This window comes from Martes martes (genome assembly GCF_963455335.1).
Source record: "Martes martes genome assembly, chromosome: 18".
Lineage (NCBI taxonomy): Eukaryota > Metazoa > Chordata > Mammalia > Carnivora > Mustelidae > Martes > Martes martes.
In genome coordinates this window covers 14,568,451-14,591,220 of record NC_137906.1, presented here as the reverse complement: position 1 = coordinate 14,591,220, position 22,770 = coordinate 14,568,451, and the positions used below count along the sequence as shown (strand labels likewise).

At 64.7% G+C, this 22,770-nt stretch overlaps 2 protein-coding genes across 10 annotated transcripts; one reads left to right on the top strand and one right to left on the bottom strand.

The window, feature by feature from the left end:
* The first annotated feature begins 450 nt into the window (after positions 1-450).
* On the top strand, positions 451-12,137 carry MAFK (MAF bZIP transcription factor K). Of its 2 annotated transcripts, none has more exons than XM_080831128.1 (3): positions 451-635; positions 8,502-8,581; positions 9,508-12,137. In XM_080831128.1, exons 2-3 carry the CDS (start codon positions 8,546-8,548, stop codon positions 9,940-9,942), a joined length of 471 nt encoding a protein of 156 aa, XP_080687254.1. In that variant the 5' UTR covers positions 451-635; positions 8,502-8,545; the 3' UTR covers positions 9,943-12,137. The 2 variants fall into 2 exon arrangements, with proteins under 2 accessions (XP_080687254.1, XP_080687253.1); XM_080831127.1 differs by lacking the exon at positions 451-635 and adding an exon at positions 2,291-2,721.
* Positions 10,782-21,426, bottom strand: TMEM184A (transmembrane protein 184A). 8 transcript variants are annotated; one of them, XR_013968459.1, is made up of 10 exons: positions 20,399-20,671; positions 18,939-19,029; positions 18,438-18,603; positions 18,089-18,179; positions 17,907-17,982; positions 17,730-17,821; positions 16,445-16,614; positions 15,700-15,897; positions 13,218-15,117; positions 10,782-11,393 (listed from the first exon to the last, which is right to left on the bottom strand). XR_013968459.1 is itself a non-coding variant. In XM_080831120.1 (10 exons), exons 2-10 carry the CDS (start codon positions 20,635-20,637, stop codon positions 14,882-14,884), a joined length of 1,359 nt encoding a protein of 452 aa, XP_080687246.1. In that variant the 5' UTR covers positions 20,638-20,644; positions 21,304-21,426; the 3' UTR covers positions 13,138-14,881. The 8 variants fall into 8 exon arrangements, 7 of the variants coding, with proteins under 7 accessions (XP_080687246.1, XP_080687247.1, XP_080687249.1 ...); XM_080831120.1 differs by lacking the exon at positions 10,782-11,393 and adding an exon at positions 21,304-21,426 and having other exon boundaries at positions 13,138-15,117; positions 20,399-20,644; XM_080831121.1 differs by lacking the exon at positions 10,782-11,393 and adding an exon at positions 21,092-21,110 and having other exon boundaries at positions 13,138-15,117; positions 20,399-20,644.
* Between the last annotated feature and the right edge of the window lie 1,344 nt (positions 21,427-22,770).

The window sequence follows — 22,770 nt, the reverse complement described above, 5'->3', positions numbered from 1 at the left end:
CTGACCCCGAGGCGGGCTCGCGCTGGGACCACCCCTGGGGACAGCAGGGGCTCCTGAGGGCTCCATGGGAATGAGAGAATGGGCCGGGGAAGTGGGGCTCCAGAAGAGAGCAACGCGGCCAGGGCGCGCTGTGGTGGGAAGTGCGGGTGCTCCCGGGTGGGCTCACTTAGCGGGGACGACTGTCATCACGCGGGGCTCAGGACACCTGCGGGCACAGGTTGCAGCCGCCCGCCTAGCAGCGGGGCTGGAGCGCCGCAGGCGAGGGGCGGGGCCCAGCGGGGGGCGGGGCCGAGAGCAGGACTGGGCGGCGGCGGGCGGTGGCGGGCGGCGGCGGGCGGTGGCGCGCGGTGGCGCGCGGTGGGCGGGGCGGCGGGCGGGCCCGGCGGCGGCGCGCGGTGGGCGGGGCGGCGTGACGCGCGCCGACGCCGATCCCGGAAGCGGTGTCAGATGCTGGGGAGCCGGGCGGGCGGGCTGGCGGCGGGCGCCGGGGGGGACTTGTTGTTCTTCGCGAAGTCGGAGCCCCAGAGCGCGGCGGAAGCGGCGGCCGAAAAGGAGCGCGAGAGTGAGCGCGAGCGCGAGGAGAGCGCGTGCCCGCGAGGAGCCGCCGCGCGCCCGCGCCCCCCGCGCGACTCCAGGTGAGGAGCGGCCGCGCGGGGCTGGGCCGGGCCGGGTTGGGGGACGGAGGCGGGGCGGGGCGGGGGCGGTTCGGGGCCGGGGCCCGCGCGCGGCTGAGTCACGGCCGCCTTGGACCTGCGGCGAAGTTGGGCGGGACCCCGAGACCCCAGCCCGCGCACCTGCCGTCAGGTGCCCTGCCGCGAGCGCGTCGCGCGGGCCGGGGCTCCTCTTTCTCAGGCCCGGGAGCGCGCCCCGACCCCCGGGCCACCCCGAGCTGGAGCGGGAGGCGGTGGATCCTCCCGGGGGCCGCGCTGGGGGAGCCCGGGGCGTGCCGGCTCGCCCGGCGCCCCCTGTCGAGCCCCCCACCGCCTGCTTTGGCTTTAGCCCTGGGAGATGCGCTCCGAGGCGGGAAGGCGGGGGTTGAAAATAAACGGCCACGTGCAGGGGAGCGCGTGGTCGCGCAGGGCCGACCCGGCCGGTCCTGCCCTGCCCGGCGGTCGCTTCCCACCCGCGCTCGGCGGGGATGGGGGAGAGGGCGGGAGCGCCAGGATGAGGGGACTCAGGACCGATGTCGCGTTCAGAGCAGCTGACCTGCCAGGGGTTCCCCGGAGGGAGGCCTTGGTGTGGAAGCTTTGGGGTGGGGAGGGGGGCAGGGCAAACGTCACTTTCCCTCAACCCCACGGCCTGCGGTCTCATCTTCCTCACCTGCGAGTGGGGGTCTCCATCTCTCCCAAGTCCAGCTGCGGGTTCTTCTGTGACCCTGCTGAGTTGGGGAGACGCGTTGTGCCCGCCCGCTGGCTTCCGCAGGCGTCCCCCGGGAGCCTGGGAGGGTCCCGGGCGAGCTTCACTCTCCACCTAGCTCTAAGGTGCTGCAAACCGCTTTGCCTTCAGTCTGTCATGGTGTTCTCGCTCGCCACGTGTCGTGAAGTCTTTTCACAAAGCTGTACACAGCCGTGGAGCAGTTGGTGTTTGGGGTTGCTGGAAGCTCCCTGCTCTCCCTGTCCTGCGGTAATGATTGTGTTCTTGTTTACCTTTCACGCTGCTCTCCTGGGCCAGGCAGGAATGCTCCATGCTGAATGAATTGTTAGTGCGGAAGGTCCCCACACTCAGGCGCCTGGCCTCAGGAAGCTCCCATGGCTGGTGCACCCACGCCTCGCATGGCAGATAGAATCAGTGGCTTCCTGAGCCGGTGTGGCTTGGCCGCCTGGCCCGGCCACCCTCCTCTGTCCCCGCTATTGGCATTGGCCCCGTTTTGTTGCTCCAGCCCTCACGGGTAGCACAGCTGTGTGTCCTGGGAGCTGGGCCATCTCCGAGCACCCTGCCTTCTGGGGTGGGGTTTTGAAAGAGTGTCCCTCTAAGCAGGTGGGAGGGGTCTGGGAAGTTTAAGGTGGGCTGTGCAGGTGGGCGAGGCACACCTCCAGCCTTGGTTGCATTGTCGGTAACTGACACCTTTTGGAGAACAACCCTCCCTGGGCAGCCCAGTAGTCATGTTTGCTGGAGGGGGAGGTCTGCTTTCCGAGCCTAGCGCTGGTCCTCTCATGATCCCAAAATACAGTTCCCTGACTCAAAAACACATGCAGGGCTTCTCTTTGGAACACGTTTACTTTCTGTGCTTGAATGTAGCTGGACTCTGAGGGACGCGATCCAAGTTCAGCCCCACTCACTCAAGGTGGTTGCTAAAAATGGGAGTTGAATCGGAGCTACTCAGGGAAGCCGTTTCCGGGGCTTGCTGTGTCCCAGCCCTGTCTCCGGGGCCCAGCCGCGTGAGTGAGCTTGCTTTCCTGACCCACCGTTTTCCCTCCGCATGTCCGTGGCCCCACACGTGCCCGTTCTGGGGGCTTCGGGAGCTGGAGAGTCTATGAACCGGCTCCCTGCAGCGGAGGAGTCTGGCCTGCTGGTCCTGGCTATTCCCGAGTCTGAAGGTTTCTGGAGTGGACTTGCTGGCTTTAGGGTCCAGTCCACACGGGAAATGGAACCCGGCAGCTGTGAGCTTCTCTGTGTGGCTGCTCCGAGCAGTAAACAGTGACTCACCCTCCCCTCTGCTCCCCGCCTCCCTGCTCCCGGCCGCTGGAAGATGCATGGCTCCCGTGTTTACTTTTGCTTTTTGTAAGTCACAGACTCGTCATGTTTCCTCTTTCTTCCAGTTTCAGGAAATTGAAAGTGTTCTCTTCGAGTCATAGATCTTTAGAACAGGTGGAAATAAATGTAGGGATCACACAGTACACCCTCCCCCGCGCACCCCCACTTTAGATGAGGACACCGAGCCCGGAGCCTCCCCACCTGGCCTGTGGCGGCAGAGTCTGATATCCGGAGGGTGGGGAAGCACCCTGCCTGCTTTCCTGCGCCATGTGTGGGCTGCCCTGGATGAGGGGAGCCAGGAGGTCCTGAGCTGGGGCACCTCCGATCCCCTCCCTTCGGTGCAGTGCTGGCATGTGTGCCCAGGTGGCATGCCTCTCCCTTGAGGGGAGCAGGTGTAGTTAAGAATGTCCCCTGCCCTCCATCCAGCAAGGGAGGCAAACCTGAGACAGAAAGACCAGGACTAAGTTCTGGGCTCAGCCCTGATGTGTCCTTGTGAGAGAGTACCTGCCTACCGCAGGGAAGGCAGGAGTGGGCCTTCTGGTGAAGCAAGGGTTGGGGGAAGAGGGTGGGAGCCCAGCACTGATGGCGGAGGCTCTGGAAGCCAGAGGTGGGGGGCTGGAGGCGACAGGTGGCCAGGGGAGTGAGGGGCTCAGGAGGGCCTTCGGGCAGGGGTTTCTTCTACCTGCCCTGGGGCCCTCATTTGAGGGACCAAGGCCCAGACAGAAGCAGCCAAGGCCTGAGCCAGGTAGCGCTGGAGGGCCAGAGCCTCTGCAGGGAGGTGGGCTGAGGCTAGCCAGCCAGGCTCAGCAGGTGGACATGGAAGGAGAGGTGAGGCGTAGGGGGCGATTTCTGCATGAGTGGCGTGATGGGTCGTCATGCACTGGAGACACAGGAGGCGGGCAGGTATGGGGACAAGGCGCATCTCTGGGGCCTGTCAGACACGTGGGCTGTGTAACCTTGGCTGGATATGGAGGTTGGGGCCGGTCGAACCCATGGCATGGACAGAGCCCCAGAGTGGAGCCTGGAGACGGGAGGACCACCCTGAGGGGTCCCGGGGGAGTGAGGGGCCAGGGTGTGGCCAGGGAGGTCCAGCAGTCAGCCTGCTGTCAGCCTAGCAGCAGCCTGAGTCACCTCCGGACAGAGCCAGGATGACACAGCTTCCTCGAACTGCAAACGCAAGGTGACCAGACGTCCTCCAAGCCAGGCAGACAGTCATGTCTTGGCGGAGGGCGGCCAGCTAGGGCCAGCCTGCGGACTGGGTGTGGGCCGGGCTGGTGGGGTACACCCCCACGTGGAGGGGAGCGGGGCGGGAGGTAAGAGCCCTCCTGGTCCTGAGACCTATCTTCAGTTGGGTGAGGCGTCAGCTTGGGGGGGCAACCTGGCTGTGTCACCCTGTGCTTGTGGGACACGGGCCCACTGTGCAGCCAGCTGGGAGGGGTGTCCAGCTTTGGGTCTCCCTGTGAGAAGGCCCACAGCCCCCTAGGACAGAGGCGGTCACATCACGGTGGCATCTGGCTTTGGGGTTTGCACCCATCAGGGTGAGTCAAGGTGCTTGTTTTCTGCGAGGAGCAGAGATCTACTCCAGGACAGGACCCTTTCCGTCCCTTCTCGCTTTCCTCCTCCCCTTCTCCCTCTCCCCGAGGAGACCCTCTTGGAGACCTGGGAGAGCGGGCGTAGAACAGTTGGCTGGGAGGGCTGGAGGGGGCAGGCACGGGGAGTGGCAGTCACCTTCACTCCACGCAGGACAAGAAAGAGAGTTTTTTTGAGAGCCCACCCTGCGGGGTGTGGGCTTGTCCAACTGAGGTAAGGGTCAGAGCCCTGTCAGACTCCAAAAGCCCCTTTTCTGTGACATCCTCTAGACCTCGGGCTGTCTGGGTGGGGCCGTTGTGCCCATCAGCTGCCTGGCTTTGCGGGTGGACCAGATGTCCCCCCAGGGTCCCGAACCTGGGTCCAGCCCAGTGAGGGCCAGAGCGCACTGCAGATGGCCTGGGCCCTGAGTCGCCCCAGATGAGCTGAATCAGACCGTGGGCTAGCAGTCAGTGTTTCTAGGGGATGCAGGATCAGAGATCCTGGCCTCCAGCTCACCTGGCCCTGGGAAAGCCCTTCTGGACTATTGAACCTGGATGACTTGGCCCGTTCTTTGCGCGGCCCGAAGGGAGGGCTCCCTAACTTGTTCCCAGCTGTGCTGTCCCCAGAGTTGACTCCCCATCTAGATTGCCGGTCCCTTTTTAAATTCTTTTTCAGCGCAGTCTTTCCCTTGACTTTGTTTAGCTGCACACCAGGCCTTGGGTTGAAACCAGCCTCCTCAGTCAGGAGAGCAGTCCCCCGCAAGGTGTTTCGAGCTCTCGGGCTGACTGCGCAGCCCTTCTTAACCAGCAGCGTCCCCATGGCTGTGGGAGCAGAGTGTGGAGGTTCACGCTTGCCTTCGGGGGTGTCCCTGCCTGGCTCTGGCCATGGAGCTGCTCGGGAGGCGACTTTACTGGAGTTTAGAAAAGCCTGTGGGGAGTGCGTGCATGCGTGGCTGAGGTTCTGTCAGTCGGTGGCAGCAGGACTCGGTGCCCATAGCGTCCTCTCGTGCAGCTGCCGGAGAGGCGGGTGGTGGCTGGTGGCTGCGGCAGAAGGGGCAGCTGTGTGGCTGGCGCTCTTGCCCGGCCTGTCGGGGCCTTGGTCTTTCAGCCCAGCTGGGGTCTGGCTGAGGCAGGAAGATAGTTCCTCCTGCACGCGCTCTGGCAGCCGCGAGGTTGCGTGAGGTTCAGGGCTTTACATGCGCTGTTCAAGGACATTGTTCTAAAATCAGTGATTATACAAACTTGCACACGTTTGAAACGTGTTTCTGAACCTGTTTTCAAAAGCAAACTGTCGGGTTTTTTGCCTTGCGTGTTAGCAGGGACCTCAGGTCACTGCTGCCTGTATTTGCGGGGCTCAGCAGAGAGGCGTGATGGTGCTGTGTCTGCCCATGTACTGAGCTCAGGAGAGACTGGGCAGTGCCCAGCCTACTCCTCACTCTGCGAGCCACCGCCGAGTCTGCGAAGTGCCCCTCGGGGCAGCCCACCATCCAGCAGCTGGTGGGGGTTGTGTCTGTGGGCAGGGGGCCGTGGGACAGTGTCTGCCCCTGCCCGGGACTTGCCCACCCATGTCAGGGTCTCTGGTTTCACAGGGGGTTCCCGGTGCAGGCCCCAGGCCCCTGGGGGTTGGGTGGAGCCTCCAGTCAGGGTCTCTCCTGGCATCACTTGCTCTGCCCAACCAAGGTTGCACACTGGACAGAACCCTGGGACCCCTAGTTCCCAACCCCTCATTGTCAGAGGAGGAGAATAAGGTCTGCGGAGGGAAGAGCTTTATGGCTTATCCCCCAACTTTGTCTCAAGGCGATGATCACCTCCACGTGTACTCCCATTCGCTCTTAGGCCTCGCGTCGGTCTTGTTGAATAGGAGCTCTGAGGACGGCTGGGGGTCCCCAGAGGTCAGACCCCAGTGTGGCACCCTCCCACAGAGAGAGGTGTCCCTCCTCGCTTGGACCCCAGGTGGGTCCCAGGGCCACTCTTCTCCCATCTATGCTGGGGCTGTCATCTGTGTCCTGTGCCCAGAAGGCAGATGGGGTGCAGAGTTGGTGGACATGGTGCTTTGCCCAGGTGACCTCAACCCTGCAGACATAGCCAGTGGACCCTCCTGGGGCCTCTGCGGAGGGGAGGGGGCCGAGCCCGTGCAGTGCTGTGGCCCTGTCCCATGACCATTGTGGTTGCCTGGACATTCCCCCAGGTACTGTCATGGAGGGCAGGTTCTCTTAGGAGGTGAACCTGCCCTGAATGCAGCCCCGTGGCCCCGGGTGCTGACTGAGCCGGCCTGCCGGTGTGGGGTCGCACGGATGCCCCTGCTGCTCGGGGTCTGAGCGGAGGTCCCTCCTGTGCTGGGGCCTCCCTGTTCTCGTCAGGCAGGCTGGGCGGTGCGTGCGGGGTGGGAGGGCCTTCGGTCTGTGGGAATGTGAGCTCCTCACTCTGTAAACAGCTGTGACTCACCGCACAGCTATGTGCTGGCGGCTCCAGGCCCTGTGCGCTGACGTGTGCTGGGATGACACCCAGCCCGTGGAAAAGTTTCTCAGGGCTCTCCCAACTGCCTGGCTCCTGCCAGCCCTTCAGGTGGTCTATCTGGCACAGTAGGACCCCTGCACCTGGAGGGAGGAGTGCTGGATGTGGCCCCCCCCACCAAAGAGGCTGTGGGTCAGGCTGCTGTCAGGCAGCTCCTGTTCCCTGCTGTGGTTCCCCCAGCTGCTGCGTGTCTGCGTGTCTGTCTCATGCACACGTGTGGGGGGTGCAGGGGAGCCCGGAGACCCCCAAGGGTGGGCTCCGCCCCGGCCCTGCTGCTATGCCGCTCGCTATCATCCAGTGTCAGCTCCCGGGAAAGTGGCCGTGTTGCCTGGGTGACAGGGGGTCTGGTGGCCTGGGCACCGACACCCTCTGGTAACGGTAGACAGGCAAGCTGCTGGAGGCAGGAGCAGTGGGAGTCGTGTCTAGGCCGTGCCACACGCGGGGTCCCAGGGCTGTGGGCGAAAGAAGGCGAGGTGGAGACACCTACCCGAGTCCTGCTCACGCTGGAGATGGAGGCTTTGGTGAGGCTCACCCCCCTCCCCCGCCTTGCGTTTCTCTGATATTCTTTCTGCTCAGTTCATCCTGCCTGGTCCCTAACCCAGTGACAGAGTGTGCCAGCAAGTCTAGAGCCCCGTCCCCTATGCCCCCCCCCCCCCCAGCCTCAGGGGCGCACGGGTTTGTTTACTGTCCCACAACCTGTGATGTCTGTGCAGGCTGCCCAAAGCCATTGTTGCTGTGGGCTTCTCCGTTTCCATGACGACCATCAGGGGTTGGCTACGTCCCAAGGTCGCCATGGCAACTATCAGAGGGGAATCATGCTTGGGATGCTTTGGCTGGCTTTTTCATGAATGATTAGAATGTGTGACACAATGCAGACGCGAAAACTAGAAGGGCGGGCTACGGCGGGGGCTGGCGGGCGCCGGGGACAACTCCCGCCAGACGGTTCGTGAGCTCGAGCGGCAGCTCCCCACCTCTCGGATCCTGGCCTGGCCGCTGAAGGGGGACCCCGCCCACCTGGTGGGCCTCAGGTCAGGGCTGTGGGGCAGCCCAGGGCGGGTGGTGATGTCACAGCTGCGGTGCCCTGTGCAGAGGTAGGTTTGCTAGGAAGGGTGGGGCTGGGCCAGGGCGGGTGTGTGCTCCCCCCAGGGCCCCTTCCTCTCAAGCCAGGCTAGGTCAGGGGGACTGGGGCTTCTGCCTGGGCAGGGTGCCATCCTGGGGGCCAGCGACGCCCTTTAGGTGCTGGGTGCGGCCCATCTCTGGAGGGGGCTCTGCTGCTGCGCACTTTGGCCCTTAAACGTGGCATCCTGTGCCTTGTGCGAGCGTCTCAGCTCCGAGGGAGAGAACAGGAAGTCACAGCTGCTCTCACCCAGTGGCCCCCAGGCGCTGGTGGCAGAGACCTGGCAGGCGGGGCGGCATGGGATTGCGGTGTGGTTGCTGGGCGCCTGGCCAAAGTGGGTCTGGCCAAGGGGGATCTGGGTTGCTCCATGGTCTGATGTTGGAGTGGGGGGGTGTGGCCAGCTTGCCCACCCTGCAGGGAGTCCCTCAGCACTGGCTGGCTCCTATCTTGCTTTCAGGGTGACATGGAACGAGGAGCTGAGCCTCCTCGGAGCCACTCTGCGGTGGGGATGTCCTCGCTTTAGGTCTCTTGTGACGGCAGCAGGCCCCGTCCCCAGCCTGGCCAGCACCTAACCTCACTCGTTTCTGTGTTCTTGTGTGATTTTCTAGTTCCAATTTCCAAGCCCTTCTGTTCGGGTGACTGTGCCCAGGTTATGACGACTAATCCCAAACCAAACAAGGCGTTAAAGGTAAGCGGGGGTGCGGGTAAGCAGACCCCGTTTCTGTCCTGGGCTCAGGCCTAGGAAAGGTCCTTTCCGGCTCCAGCAGTACCTCTTTCCCAGGATGGCCCTGAGTGTGAGGAAGGAAGCCCTGTTCCCTGGAAGGGGGCTGTCGGCTAGAAGATGTGTTACAGAGAAGTGGTGACAGAACTGGGGGTCATGGCCTTTGGAGATGGCAGCTCTGACATCTGAGAGGATCAGTCCTTGGGAGCGAGTGGTGGGGGGTGGGTCCCCGTTGGCTAGGAGGTGTTCATCACCCCAGCCCCCAGGCGTGGGCAGTGTGGACTCCGTCCTGTGGAACCAGCGCCCAGGCAGCACACGCCCTGGCTCCCAGGGCCCAGCTCTGGCCAGCCACAGTGTGTGCTGGCTCCTCGGGCCTTACCCGCTTCTGGGGCCGGCGGCGTGTGTTTGAGTCGGCTGTCTCATCCTGGGAGCAGAGCTGGGTCTGGCAGGAGAGGGGGCTCTCCAAGCACACCCAAGCCCTTTCTGAGGTCCCGCTGGGTCTGGGGGTGTGGAGGGAAGGGCTACTGTGCTTTCCCGTGCCCCACCTGCCTGTGTGCGTCCTGCCCCGGGCCCGGGAGATGTGCAGAGCGGGGCACACATGCAGGCCGCAGCCTTGCAGAGTCTGGGTGGCTGATGGGAACCAGGCAATGGCCGGGTGTAGCCAGCGGCCCCCATCCGAGAACCATCAGCATGACGCTGGGTGCTGGCGTCAGGTGACCCTGCAGGGAGCAGCCCCGTGCCCTGACGGCAGACTGGAGGCCCGCTCGAGCCACGGAGGGCCTGCTGCCAGCTCTCCCCAGCCCAGACCCGGGCTCCCGTGCCTGCACGGTTTGAGCCGTCCTCCGGGCTCCCGCTGCACCCCCGTGCTGACCGCTGTGCCGTGGCCCCCGCAGGTCAAGAAGGAGGCGGGCGAGAACGCCCCGGTGCTCAGCGATGACGAGCTGGTGTCCATGTCGGTGCGGGAGCTGAACCAGCACCTGCGGGGCCTCACCAAGGAGGAGGTGGTGCGCCTGAAGCAGCGGCGGCGCACTCTCAAGAACCGGGGCTACGCCGCCAGCTGCCGCATCAAGCGGGTGACGCAGAAGGAGGAGCTGGAGCGGCAGCGCGTGGAGCTGCAGCAGGAGGTGGAGAAGCTGGCCCGCGAGAACAGCAGCATGAAGCTGGAGCTCGACGCATTGCGCTCCAAGTACGAGGCCCTGCAGACCTTCGCCCGCACCGTGGCCCGTGGGCCCGTCACCCCCACCAAGGTGGCCACCACCAGCGTCATCACCATCGTCAAGTCCGCCGACATCTCCTCCACCTCCGTGCCCTTCTCGGCCGCGTCCTAGTGCCCGACCGGGGGTGGGGGTCTGGGGGGTGCGGCTGGGGCGCCGGGCGGGCGGGGGGTACCTCCCTTGTGCCTATCAGAGGGTCCCATGGGGAGCAGACCCCTTAACACCCGAGTCCAGTATAGACTCGCGGCGGGGACGAGGCTGCTGGCTGAAGATGGGGTCTTGTGAGACCGTGTGCTGCACGCCTTCCCGCACGCACGCACATGCACACGCACACACGTATGCACTCGGCCTTCCTCTGGGCCCCACCAGCTCTCTCCAGACTGTCTTTTTCCCGGGGTGGGGGGGGGTTGTCTTACGCCAGGGAGCGTCGGGAGGTATGGAGGGAAGGTCTGCTGGAGGTTCCTGGCCCTGTGGCCCAGACAGTGGGGGCTCTGTCCTCCACTCGTCCCAGGAGAGGCTGCCACCATCCTCCAGCCTCCGGGAACCCCCTCCCCGCCCTGAGCTCTGGTGCCGCAGGAGGAACCGATTGTCCGTGGGGACGGAAAGCACCACGAGCCTGCTTTAGCCTTAGCGGAGACTGCGCCGCACAAGGCGGAGGGAGGGAGGGGGGCTGCCTAAGGGGCTGTGTGCGCGTGCACGTGTGCTCGGGGACGCGCCTGCCATTGCACCGGCACCAGCAGCACCGGGCCCTTGGGGGAGCAGTTCAGGGGGCCGGTCACTGGGGGGCCTCTGGGGTCCATGCAGCAGGAGTTGCAGGGGCATTGGGAACCGTCCCTCCGTCTCAGTGACCCCAGGGAGTGCCCTGCCGGGCCAGGAAGGTGGAGCCCTGCACAGGGAGGGTTGGCAGGGCCTGGAGTGGATGTGCGGAGGTTCTGTGTGGCGTGGGGTGAGGTGGGCAGGGGCCTCAGGACTGGGTTGTGGCTCTGCTGGAGGGGACGGGCAGGGTCTGAGAGTGAGGAGGGCGCAGTGACAGGGGAGGTGACATGGCATGGGGCCTGGACCTGCCTCCTGGGGGCACCTGGGTGGTCTCTCGGTGCAGAGGACAAGGGGACACAGCCACCATGGTGCTTAACCCTCGCCTGGAACCTTTACTTGCTCTTTCTGGCACCTGGAGCCCCAGAACCCTGGTGATCCTTGCTGGGCCTTCCCACCCCTGCAAGCCTCGATCGATCGGGGCTTCCGGCTCCCATGTGCTGAGCTTGGACTGCCTCTCCCTGGCCTTGCTGGAGAGAGGCTGGGGCTGTGGGGCCTGGGGGTGGGCGGTGAGCGCAAGCTCCTGGCCTCCTCTTGGCCCTGCCATCTAGCACTGAGGGAGACCCCCAGCAAGCCACAGGCCCCCCGTCTGGGAAGAGGAGGCTCGGGCAGGGCTGATGGCCCCAAGGGCTGCATCCTCCTCCTGCATCTGCTCTCGGGAGCAACCAGTGAAGGTCTGGGGCCTCCATCACATTGCATGTGGCCTTCACCTTGTCCTGGGGAGAGGTGAAGGGTCTGGGGTGCGCTGGATCCTTACGGAGCAAAAGGCCCGGTATGTAAAAAAAAAAAAAAAAAAAAAAAAAAAGCTGTTGATACCATAGCCATGGTAGGTAATCCACATTGGATATCGATAAGGACCATGGGGAAATATTTAAAAGAGAGAAAGTATATATATATATAAAATTATATACACATTTTATCGTACAGATTTTTCGTAATTTTCCTGTTTTTACTGTAAATCCCTAATAGAGCAGAGCTGCAGTGGGGGTGGGGGTGGGAGCCGGTCGCCCCCAGCTCTGGGGAGGGAGGCCCGGGCTGCCCGCCCTCTGCCTGTCCCTGCTGCCTGCTCGGCCTGGGGGGACCCAGGAGGAGGAGGGAAGACCAGAGCCTTCTTGTGCTCTGCCTTCCGGCTCGCTGAGACTCCACTGTCACAGGTTTAACGTATGGAAGCTCTTTATGTAAGAGGAAAGGCAAGGACCTCTGTCCCTGGGGTCTGTCCCCCCTGCCTTCTGGGCTTCAGACATGTGGGTCCTTCCTGGGGGCGGGGCCTCCCGCTTCCTCGCCTCTGCCGCTGAGCTGCTCCGTTTCAATATTTATTTTTGTGCTACTTTTATCATGGTATAAGTTATTGAGAAGAGACCCCACGTCGTGGTCCTCGTCCGTACGACACCTGCCCCGCGCCTGCCCCGTCCCCTCACGGCCACCACCTAATTTATTGCTGTACATCTCTGCCGTGACGCTTTTGTACCTTTGCAATAAAGAGTTTTCTGGTTTCAGAGCTGCCTGGTTGTGTGGTTGGTGCGGGGGCAGGGGGGTCAAGTCCCTGAGTGCAGGGCACCGCTATTCGTGAGGGGCTGCCACCGCCTCCATGTCCCGCCACCCGACTCGGTGGTCCTCACCTGCTGCGAGGTCCATCAGGACAGCCCTGAGGTGGGGAGGGGATCAGGCCAGTGGAGGCGGCCGGGCTGGCTTTCCAGATGGGCCCAATTCCCAAGTGCCCTGTCTGCCCCAACCGGGAGCTTCCAGCCTTCGGACATAGCCTTCTTCTCCAGCTCCCATGGCTCCCCTCCCAGCCCAACCCGGTGGTATATGCACCAGTCTTGGGCCAGGTCCTGCAGCAAGCAGGGAGACGGACACTTGGCCTGGGGTAGACAGCAGGGTGCCTAAAGTAAGCGGGCTCTCCTGCAAGGCAGCGCCCGGGGCCTGTGCGTTCCCCATGGGCCTTCCCCACCCTCGTCCCTCTGAGGGGCAGACGTGTCAGCACTTGGCCTCAGCCTCTGCAGGCCAGGTCTCAGGGTTTCCAAGACCCGCCGGCCCTCCCGCCTCACCTCTGCCTGAGCTGATGGGACTGCTCCCCCCCCCCCACGGTCATTGCCAGCAGCTCGGGGGGTGGGGGTAGCCTCTGGGGGGCCTGTTCCCTCCCCTTCCAGTCCTCCGGCTCCCTTCTGTGAAATGGGCAGGGAGTGGAGTGTGCCAGCCCGGTGGGGTCGCTGTGGCCCCCTGCATGGCCTGGCTTGCTCCCCCTGCAAGAGCTCTGCACGGTGGCCCGGTGACCAGAGCTAGGGCAGGCCTGGACCCCAGCCCTGTCAGGGCCCCTGGGAAGTTGGGGAAGGCTGCTGCTCCTCCTGGCCCAGCCATTTGTCTCTTGGGGCTGCCTCCTTTGGGGTGGATTGCTGGGGCCATTTCCCAGGTGAGAGCGCCGAGGCCAGGAAAGAACCTGTGCGGTGGGGCCCAGAACTGGGAGCCCACTTTGTCATCATGGATGGCAAGATGTGCCTCCCTCCCCCCTCCTCGAGAGCACCTATACTCCCCCAGGGAAGGGCGAAGCCAGTGAGGTGGGGGCGACTGTGACCTACCTGTGGGCGGTGGGGCGCGGCCTGACTTTGTGTCCGAAGGAAAAGCCGGGTCTCGTCCCACAGAGAAGTCTGTGGGGACCGGACGAGTGTGAGAGCTGCCTCTGTGGGGCTAGTCTGTCTCTTGCCGGCTTTCCCGGGGCTTGTGAGGATTTGGGGTAGGCCGGGGTCCAGGCCCTGCCCTCAGCACACCGTGGACACAGCACACGGGGCTGCTGGTGCCTGTGCTGAAGGCGCCCTCCAACCGGGAGCCCGCACTGAGTGTGGTCACTGGAAGGGGGTCCCAGCCCACATACGCCATGCACACGGTTTAGGCAACTGGGGCCCTAATGGGGTGACCCCAGGTGGGGGCCTGCAGGGCCGCACCCCCATTTGCCCACAGGGGGTTTGGCACTGGCCCTCTGTGTGTCCTCCAGACAGCCTCCCGCCCTGGTTGCTCCCAGAGCTGCTGACTGAGCCCGGCGGGGCGGAGTGCGGCCCACCGTGGTCCCGCAGCCGGGATGGCATGATAAGGCGGTGGGGGGCGGTGCTCTCCAGCTAGGCGGCAGGGTGGCCGCCTGGCTTATCTCACCAGGCAGCGCGGTGGGGCCCTCAGAGAAGCTGCGGCCTTGAGTGCTAGGTCTGCAGGCCTAGGGAGCAGGGAGGATGCGGGGCGGCCCCCCCTCTGGCCAGGGCCAGGCTGCATTTCTTCTGACCCTCAGGGGTCTCCCCGGGCACCGGCCTGGCACACAGGAGAGAGGACGGGGGAAGGCGGGCTCAAGCTGCGAGCTCTGTCTGTGCCCCGTGCGCTCTCTGGGCCTGTGTCCATCAGTGGCCTTCATGGACCCACTGCAGGCGGGGCTGGCTGGAGGTCCATCTTAAGGAGGAAGCTGAGCTCCCAAGGGAAGGGCAACGCTCCAGGTCTCCCTCGGGTGCGGGGCCGGCCTTCGTTCGGTCTGCTTGTGAGCTCTGTGCCCCGCTGGGCTCTGAGCAGCGTCCCAGATCCTTCCCCCAACAGCAGACTTAGCACCGTGGGACTTGTCTGAACACCCCAGTACAGTTGGCTCCTCCGGGGCTGACCCTGTGGGAACAGAGGCCGCTGGAGTCTCTAGAAAAGCCAGGTGTTTATGTACAAATAAGTGTGATTCATCTGTGAGCCGCATGTGCCCTGCGGGCTGGTCAGGGCGAAGTCCCCATGCAGGTGGCTCCGGACACCTCCCAGACCCACGTCCACATGTCGGGTGGGGACTTTCAGGAGTCTCCTTGGCTGGAGGGGCTGCGCAGCGGCCTGGCAAGGCCCAGCTGAGGCCCCCACTGGCCCACCTGTCCGCACCCACCGCTCCCATGTTCACCGGGCGGCTGCTCGCTCTCCAGAGACCGCCCTTCCCTGCAGGGGCCCAGCCTGGAGTCTGTCCATCCTGTTGGTGCCCGCTTCATAGCAGCCCCTGAGCAGACGGCCAGGGGGGCCCAGCGGGTCCTAAGCTCATCAGATAAGCTCCGATGTCCCATCTGGAGCCATGGGCCCGCAAGTGGGAGGCAGGCTGGGCAGTGGCCCCACATTCCTGGCAGGAGGGCTTCCAGAAGGGGCTTCCCCTCTGTTAACAGGGCTGGTGGGTGAGGGGCTCTGTGCTTGGCCAGAGGCCCAGGCAGACAGGTGGCAGCCAGGTGGCCGGTGACCCGTGGCCCTCCTACAGCTCCTCTGCGGGGATCAGCATCCGCTTCTCCACGTTCCGACTCTTCCGGATCCCCCCGGGGCCGCTGGCTGCACTGGGGTGGGCACCGGGGCTCGGGGCCTCGTGTGTGGCCTGCTGGGTGTAGTGCTGGTAGGTTGGCGAGAAGTTGTGGACGGCGTCCTGCACAATGTCCTGTGGGCTCATGGTCTCTTTGAGGCCGCTGGAGATGCTGTGCATGGGTGCCTCGGGGGCTGGGGGAAAACGGCACATGCATAGGGTCGGGGGGGTGCCCAGACCCGTCATGTCACACTCAGATCCCTGCCCTGGGGACATGGCCCTACTCCCCACCAACCTCTGGGCTGCCCAGGCCCTGGGCTTGGCTAGCAGGGGGTGACTTCAGGACCGATGAACCCCAGCCTGGCTCCTCCCCTCAACCCACTGCCGGCCTGTCCCAGCCCAGATTCCCCAGGGAAAACAGCGAGAGACCACCCTGGCCAGCTCCTGCCTTCTCCCCAGCCTGGAGTGTGCCCTTTATGCTTGTGGTCACGCCAGGCAGCTGGAGCAGGTGCAGGCCGTCCCTGCCTGAATGGGTCATTCCCCAGGGATGTCTGGGTCTCTGGGTGTGGTGGGCAGGGCCCCCCAGGCTCGGGAGGCACCAAGCCCCCCCACTGCCAGACATCCAGTCCAGCCCATCTCACTCAGAGCTCGGGGCCTGGGCCAGATGCAGATGTGGGCCCCGTCTAGGGCTGGGGTTCTCCCCAGGGGCTATCTGTCTGTGCTCCTCCCACTGTCCATGTGCCCACCCACTCTTGCACAGGGCCTGGCCAGTGTACCTGGTGAGTTTTCCTTCTTCTCTGCGTACACCTGGCAGCTGAAAGCATAGCGCAGGGCAATGGAGGCAAACAGCATCTCAATGCAGATGATGAAATTCTGGTAGCCAGCGGCCAGCGTGCCGGCCCCGACCTTGCTCCCGTCGATGACCTGGACCTCAGGGATGACCCCACACTTCTCCAGGATGGCCAGCAGCATCCCTGGAGGATGGTGACAACCGCTCAGGCACCCATCCTGCACAGGTCTTGGGAGCTGTGTGGGGTCTGTGGGGGAGGATGAATTTCCGGCCCTGCAAAGGCTCCCCCAGGTGGCCCTGGGATGTCCCATCCCCATGGTCCTATTCCACGGAGGGAGAGGCTGACGTTCAGGGGTATGGGTACCTCCCACACCAGGGTCATGGCCCAGTGGGCATCTGGGCACTCCCCACATGTCTGCTCTGGCCTCCCGATCCCAGAGCTGGGGCTCACCCCTACCCCCCAACACACTGTCTGCGGGGTAAGGTCCGGGAGCACCCCCATCCTGGCCCCGGGCCTCTGCTGGGCCTCTCCCTCCACAACGGCCAGACCTGCTGGGTGGGGGACTCACGATTTCCCCTGCACCATGTCGTCCAGCTGAGGGGGTGGTGGTTCTCACCTGTGCTCCAGCCAGGGAAACTGAGGCCAGGCCTGAGGGCACATGGGGAACTGGGGACTGAGGTAGGATGGGGACAGGCTCTAGGCTCCACTGGGGCCCCCACAGCCCACCTACCCTGCCAGAAAGAGAGGAAGATGACTGCCTTGATGGTGAAGAACTTGAGGACAGGCTCAAAGGGCTGCAGGAGCTCCCTGGTGGCGAAGTAGAAAAGGAACAGGGCGTAGAGGGCCAGGCTGACGGAGACATTGTAGATGAGGGTGACGTAGAGGTAGCCGCTGTGGATGCTGGGGCCAGAGCAGACGCCTGGGTCAGGGCGGGCCCTGAGCCCTGTGCCTTCCCTGCCATCCCAGCCTGGGCCCTGACAGTGACCCAGGCCTGGACCCGTCCTGCAGGCCAGGCAGGCAGGTGGGCGGCACCCGAGCACAACGGCCAGGGAGCTGGGGGGGTCCCCACGCAGCTGTGAGGACGTAGCCCTTCTCTCTACAAAGTCCGCCCTCCGTCCCTCTTCCCCGGTCTGCCTGTGTGCAGACTGAAGGACCGGGCTTCTACACTGTGGACACACGGGCAGGCGTGTGCTGGTGTAGGAGTGTGTATGTGATGTGCATGCACCTGTGGGTGTGTTCACACGCATGTGTCAGCACTGAGCATGTGAGCGTGTGTGTTCACGTGAAAGCACGTGTGTGCCTGGTCGTGTGCATGTGTGAACATGTGTGTGAGCGTGTGCACCTGCTCGTGTGCGTGTGTGGGGGGGCTTGTGTGCGTGTGTGAGCGTGTGTGTGAGGGGGTCATGCGCGTATGTGCATGCATGTGTGCACCTGTCGTGTGCGTGTGTAAGCATGCGTGCGCAGGCTTGTGTGCATGTGTGAGCGTGTGTGCATGGGCTCGTGAGCGTGTGTGTGAGTGCATGTGTGTGTAGACGCTTGTGCGTGTGTGCGCGTTTGTGCGTGAGCATGCATGTGTGCACCTGCTCGTGTGCGTGTGCACGTGTGAGCGTGTGTGTACATGTGCACCTGCTGTGTGTGTGTGTGTGTGTGTGTGTGCATGTGTGCACCTGCTGTGTGCACGTGTGGACCTGGCGTGGGGCTCCTTCTGGGCTGTCCAGGAGGCGCCGCCAGTGGCTCCCTGGGCCTGAGGGCCTGAACTCCCCCTTGGCTCTCCTTCGGGTGGGCGGGCTGCAGGCCAGGATTGGGGGTTAACCCATGGCAGCGAGGCATCTAGCCCTGGTAGTCAAGGAGCCCACTCCTCTGGGTCTGTTTGTTGTGGCCTCACCCTGGCAGTCTCCCAGGAGCACACGTGAGGACTTGGATTCGTGCTGAACCCCCTCCCTGACCCGGGGCCTGCACCCTTCTCCCGCCAGGCTGGCCCACCCCTCCCAGCCCCCACGGCAGCCTGGCCTTACTTGAAGTCCCCGTCGTGGTATTTGCCGAACGCCTGCAGGACGATGGTGACCAAGGCCATGACGGGCTTCACGATACAAAACTGCAGTGTGGCCTGGGGAGTGGGGAGCAAGGGGTGGTAGGGGGTGTAGCTGGGAGGGGCAGGGAAGGATAGGCCAGCCCCCCACGCCCCCACTCACCTGCTTGCAGAATCGCAGGAAGCCAATGGAGTAGGACACGCCGTGCAGGCAGCAGGTGCCGTAGAGGCAGCTGGACCTGAGTTTGCAAGTCCGTGAAGCAGGGCCCGCAAGGACCCGTCCCCAGCCCGGCCCTGCTGCCGGGGCACGGGGGGCCCCCATGGGCTCTGGGGCAAGATGCTTACCGGATGGGCTTTCCCCGGATCTCTGCCATGATGGCGCTCTCACCCCCCAGGTACTGGAAGCACAGGCTTAGGAAGCTATAGATGACAAAGGCTGCAGGGCAGGGGACCGGGGCGGGCAGCAGTGAGCTTAGGCTCCCCGAGGCAGCGAGGACCCACCCCATCGAGGGCCCCTGTTCCCCCCCAGTCCAGGCCCTGGGCCAGCCCCGCTGCAGGGCCCCCACCCTTGGCACCCCCGATCCTGACCATCAGGGGAGCTGACTCGGCCCTGGAGGCTGGGGTTCCCGAGCTGGCTGAGGCCTCTCTGCGCCCCCCTGGATCTCGCAGGAGCCTGGAGCCAGACGGCGCTCACCTTCATAGCAGTCACGCACTGAGTCCAAGTAGATGTAGTGCTGCTGGCCCCCCAGGAGGAGGAGGCTGAGCCAGGAGTTGAAGGCGTAGACAGGCACGATGAGGAGCAGGCGAATGATGTAGCGCTGCTCGTTGGGAACCGTGTAGGAGCGCAGGTGCAGGTAGATCTAGGCAGGCAGAGAAAGGGGAGGCTTGGAGCATGATGGGCACATGGCCCCCCCAACCCCCCCACCCCCGTGCAGAGCAGCGCGGGAGGCAGCGCGAGCTCCCCCGGGCGCAGCTGGCCCCTTCCTCCTGGGCACCCCGCCGCGGGAACGCCTGCTTGCTCGCGCTCTTGCTCCTGTGTTCATTCATTCCAGGCCGGGGGGCGTCTGTGGCCCCGGAGTTTGGCATCTCAGCATGGGGGGGGGTCTGCAAAGGGCTGACCCCCTGGTGCCCTTTCCGGGATTGGCCCCATGGGGCAGGTACATCGGGAAAGCAAGGGTCTGTGTATGAGACCGACCTTCGCAGCGACGCGGGGGAAGACGCGGTGGGGCCGGCTGGGTCTTGGACGGCCAGTGAAAGGGGCAGCCCAAGATGCCCACGGGGACCTGCTGTGCGATAATGGGGCGTGGAAGCATCAGAGGACAAAACAGGTGTGACCCTGGGGTCACATGCATGGGGTCACACGCATGTGGGAGACACGGGGTGAACACGAAAGGAAAGATGGCGCTGTCCTGTCCCTGGGTGGTGGGAAATACGGCTGATTATAGTCTGTCTGGAGACCTTTCTTGACTGTCCACGTCCTTCACGGGGAGGTGGAAGAGCAGCGAGAGGGTCTTGAAGAGGAAGAGGTGCCAGGGAGCCGGGCACACGGAACCTCTGGAAGGCTTCCTGGAGGAGGTGCCACTGAGTGCAGGTGGAGAGAGGGCCCTGGCAGGGCAGGCTGTGTGTGGAGCCCTGCAGGCGCCGGGCTTCAGAGGGCACAATGCAGCGAGTGGCGGGGGCAGGCTGGCATCCGGAACTGTTCCTTATCAGTCCCTGCCACCCGGCTGAGGCAGTGGGAGCGCCCGGCACGGGCAGCTCCTGGGAGACGTGGTTTCTGTCCTGGGGCTGGCACTACCTGGCGGGGCGGCCTTGGCAGGCCCTCTCCATCTTCTCCCCCCTTACCTTCCCATCCTAAAGCCAGAGGATGAGTCCCTCTTTGCCCTTGGGGGCTCTGGAAGGGCGGAGATGGCTGCCCTCCTGTCTCGGAGGGGCTGGGGAGGTGCTGGGGTTGGGGGCAGGGGCGGGGCTGCAGCCCACGGGGTCTCTGCCCATCTGGGGAGGCTCAGGAGTCAGAGACAGACATGCAGAAGTTCTGGGGTTAGGCTTACACAGAGGGGGCATCCAAGAGCCCCTCTCAGGACTCTGGGGCCTGCCCCTGCTGCTCCTGGTCCCATAAGTCACAGCCTACCCCGGACTTTACTCGCCACCCAAGTGCACAGGCACCACCCACCAGTTCAATCTTCCTGGCCAGAGCCCCAGGAGCAGCTCGGTAAGACACTGTGCCAATCCTGCCTCCTCCGGGCAGCCCTCCCAGTTGGCCCCCACTGCTCTTGCCTGTACTATGCCCCCCGGTCCCCCTCATATCCTTGTGTCTACTTCTGATGTGGTTGTTTGAGGCCACACAGAAGGCGGCTCTCACTGAGAAAGGAGTCTGCTCACCCCTCCCTGCCCGCCGGCCCTCTGACTGCCCCTGCCCCAAGCTCACACCCCCACTCATTCCCTCCCCATCCCGAAGGCCAGTCCTCTCTGGGCTCCCACACCCTGTGTCCGGGGGAAATCTCCCCCCGCCGCCCCTGCACCCTGGCCTGTTGCCACCCCTGAGGGCCCTCCCTACAGCCAGGCCTCTGGTGGCTGCCCTGGATCCCAGCACAGTCAGCCAGGGCCATGTCCCATGGCCAGCAGGGTCCCAAGAGAGGTGCGGAAGGGAGAGCCTACCTGGTGGCAGGTGAGCACCAGGGCAGTCCACACGAAGACCCCTGAGACGCCACGGGCCAACGCGGTGGTGAGGAAGAGGCGGGAGGCGCCCTGGGAGCTGTTCCCCATGGGGTCCATCTGTGGCCCGCCAGGCACGGAGGACACGGGGGGCATGGTGGGCATGGCGGGCGGGGGGCTGGGCTGTGGCCAGGTTGCTGACACCAGGGGACGGCGGGCTGTTCCCAGGAGCCCTGAGGCATTAGTCATCTGCAGAGGTGAGGCAGGACACAGGGAGGAGTGAGGACAAAGGTGCACCCAGGCAGCTGGCAGCCCCAGTGCCAGCCCAGGGAGGAGGGGGTGGGGGCAGGGTGGGAGGAGCTCCTCCTGGCGGCCATGCACGGGCCACCGACAGGCGGGGGCTTCCCTGGGCGTCCCTCCCTATCCCTTCTGTGTGGTTCGAGCCTGACCATCGTGCCTACTCCCCTTCCCAGGTGGGACTCGGCCGCCTGGGCGCAGAATCAGGGAGCAGACCGTGGCATCGGGTGGTCCCTGTCTCTGCTGCTCAGACTTGTGGGAGCCCATGTTTGGGGACCCGAGATGTCTGGGAACGTGAGGGAGCCCCGCTGCCCTGCCTGCCCAGAGGGGGTGCAGTCGGTGAGAAGGCCGGACTGGTGCTGCCCGCCACTGCCGATGAGGGTGCAGCCCAGCAGCCACCAGCTCCCCGGGGCCCTGCCTGGCTGTCCGGGCGCCCGGCTGTGCTGCAGGGCCCTTCAGCTCCCCAGGCCTGCTCGCTCGCTCCGGATGCCGGCTCTCTGGTCGCTGGCCAGCCAGCCGGGGCACCGGGCACCTTGCTCCTCCCATGCCAGAGGCTGACCCGGCCTCTCCCCTGGCCTCCAGCCCACAGCAGGTAGGGGCCCAGTGCCTACCTCTCAGGCAGGAAGCTCTGGCCGGCCCTGGGAGGCCCGACCTCCAGGGAAGCCTGGCTGGTCATTTGCATGGCCACGTGGCCCAGGGCAGCCCCATTGGGGGTGGGGCAGGGCCGCTCTCTGGAGTCCGTACCAGGCTTGGGGAGGGGGCCCGCCAGGGCTGCCGCCTGCAGGGAGGGACCCGGTCGGAGAGGGAGGAGCAGAGGCTTGTTCCCTCCTGCTGCTGCTGACATTCTATCTTTGCTCAGCAGCAGCTGGCTCCCAGGAAGCTGTGGGCTGCCAGGTGCCCTCACCTGCCTGTGGGACGGGCAGCCACGTGGCCTCTGCCTGGGCCCCAAGCAGGCAGGAGGGGTCTCGGGTCCGGGCTGGTGTCTGCCTAAACACAGGTGACTTTCTGTTGTGAGAATCTCGCCCAGACTGCACGAGGTGCACAGGAAACATTGCTGGGGTTGTGGGGTCGGGAGAGGGGGACAGGCCGGGTTCAGCCGGATGCCAGCGGCTTCTTTGCAAAGAGGCTCCCCCCACTCTGTCTCTGGAGGGTCCAGGGGGTAGGAGCTGTGCTCTGCGCATTCACGCCACCGCCTCAGCTGCCGCTGCCGGAGGGCACCAGGACGGAGGGTCTGTTGTGCCCTTGATGGCGCCACAAGTTCACGTCCTTTGTGGCCACCTGATGCTCCCTGTGGCCCTGGGCCATGGGTCAAGGGTTGAACTGTTGGAATGACTGGTCACTTTTCGCTCAGAGAGGCTCATCCACACCGGTGTGCACAGGTGTGTGGGAGGCTGCAGGCCCAACCCCTGGACACACTCCTCACCCCTCCCTGAGCCCGCTCCTCACCCCTCCACCCCCACCAGCCTCCTGCCCCCCAGGAGCCCCCAGCGGGCCTCCTCTGAGCACTGCCTGGAAACTTCTTCCTTACTGACTTCTCTCCCAGCTGTCTCGTAGTCCTGCTGACTCAGATGTCACTGTTCAGTCCTGTCCCCCGCCTTATATCCCACCCGGAGTTCCTGTCCACCTGTTGGCTTTGCGCTCGCTGCCAGCACTCCCTCCGTGGGAGCTTCCGGAACCCTGTGCCGGGCCCAGTGTGCAGCCGGCCCTCTGGCTGGGGCAACAGGTGTGGTCTACACTGCATCCAGCCAGAGTAAGTTTCCCGTGTGCCCAAATCCCACCACCTGCCCTGGGTGCCAGAAGCGTGGGTCAGCGGGTGCGGAGGCAGCACCCTTCACGGCCCCTGGTGACAATGGCTTGGGGACCCTGAAGGGTGTACACTTAGCTATGGAGACGTGGACGGGGCAGGCAGGGGCCCAGGGATACCACACCCCCCGTGCCACAGGTGGGGAAGCGAGGCCTAGAGCCTTTCCAGGCTGCTGCTGGGGGACCGAGCCTACAGCAGGACGTACTCAGGTCAGAAGGGCTTCCTTGCTGGACCCAGTGGGGCCAGGCCTTTGGGAGAGCGCTGAGGGGCCCTG

What these genes read in the sequence shown, in the direction of transcription:
- MAFK (XM_080831127.1), top strand. Translation starts at nt 2,694, where the DNA reads ATGGCTCCCGTGTTTACTTTTGCTTTTT. An exon ending in CGTGTTTACTTTTGCTTTTT is followed by an intron (nt 2,722 to 8,501) that starts GTAAGTCACAGA and finishes GTGATTTTCTAG; the next exon opens with TTCCAATTTCCAAGCCCTTC. An exon ending in AACCAAACAAGGCGTTAAAG is followed by an intron (nt 8,582 to 9,507) that starts GTAAGCGGGGGT and finishes TGGCCCCCGCAG; the next exon opens with GTCAAGAAGGAGGCGGGCGA.
- TMEM184A (XM_080831120.1), bottom strand. Translation starts at nt 20,637, where the DNA reads ATGCCTCAGGGCTCCTGGGAACAGCCCGCCGTCCCCTGGTGTCAGCAA. An exon ending in AGTGCGTGACTGCTATGAAG is followed by an intron (nt 18,180 to 18,437) that starts GTGAGCGCCGTC and finishes CCTGCCCTGCAG; the next exon opens with CCTTTGTCATCTATAGCTTC. An exon ending in ATCCGGGGAAAGCCCATCCG is followed by an intron (nt 17,983 to 18,088) that starts GTAAGCATCTTG and finishes TTGCAAACTCAG; the next exon opens with GTCCAGCTGCCTCTACGGCA.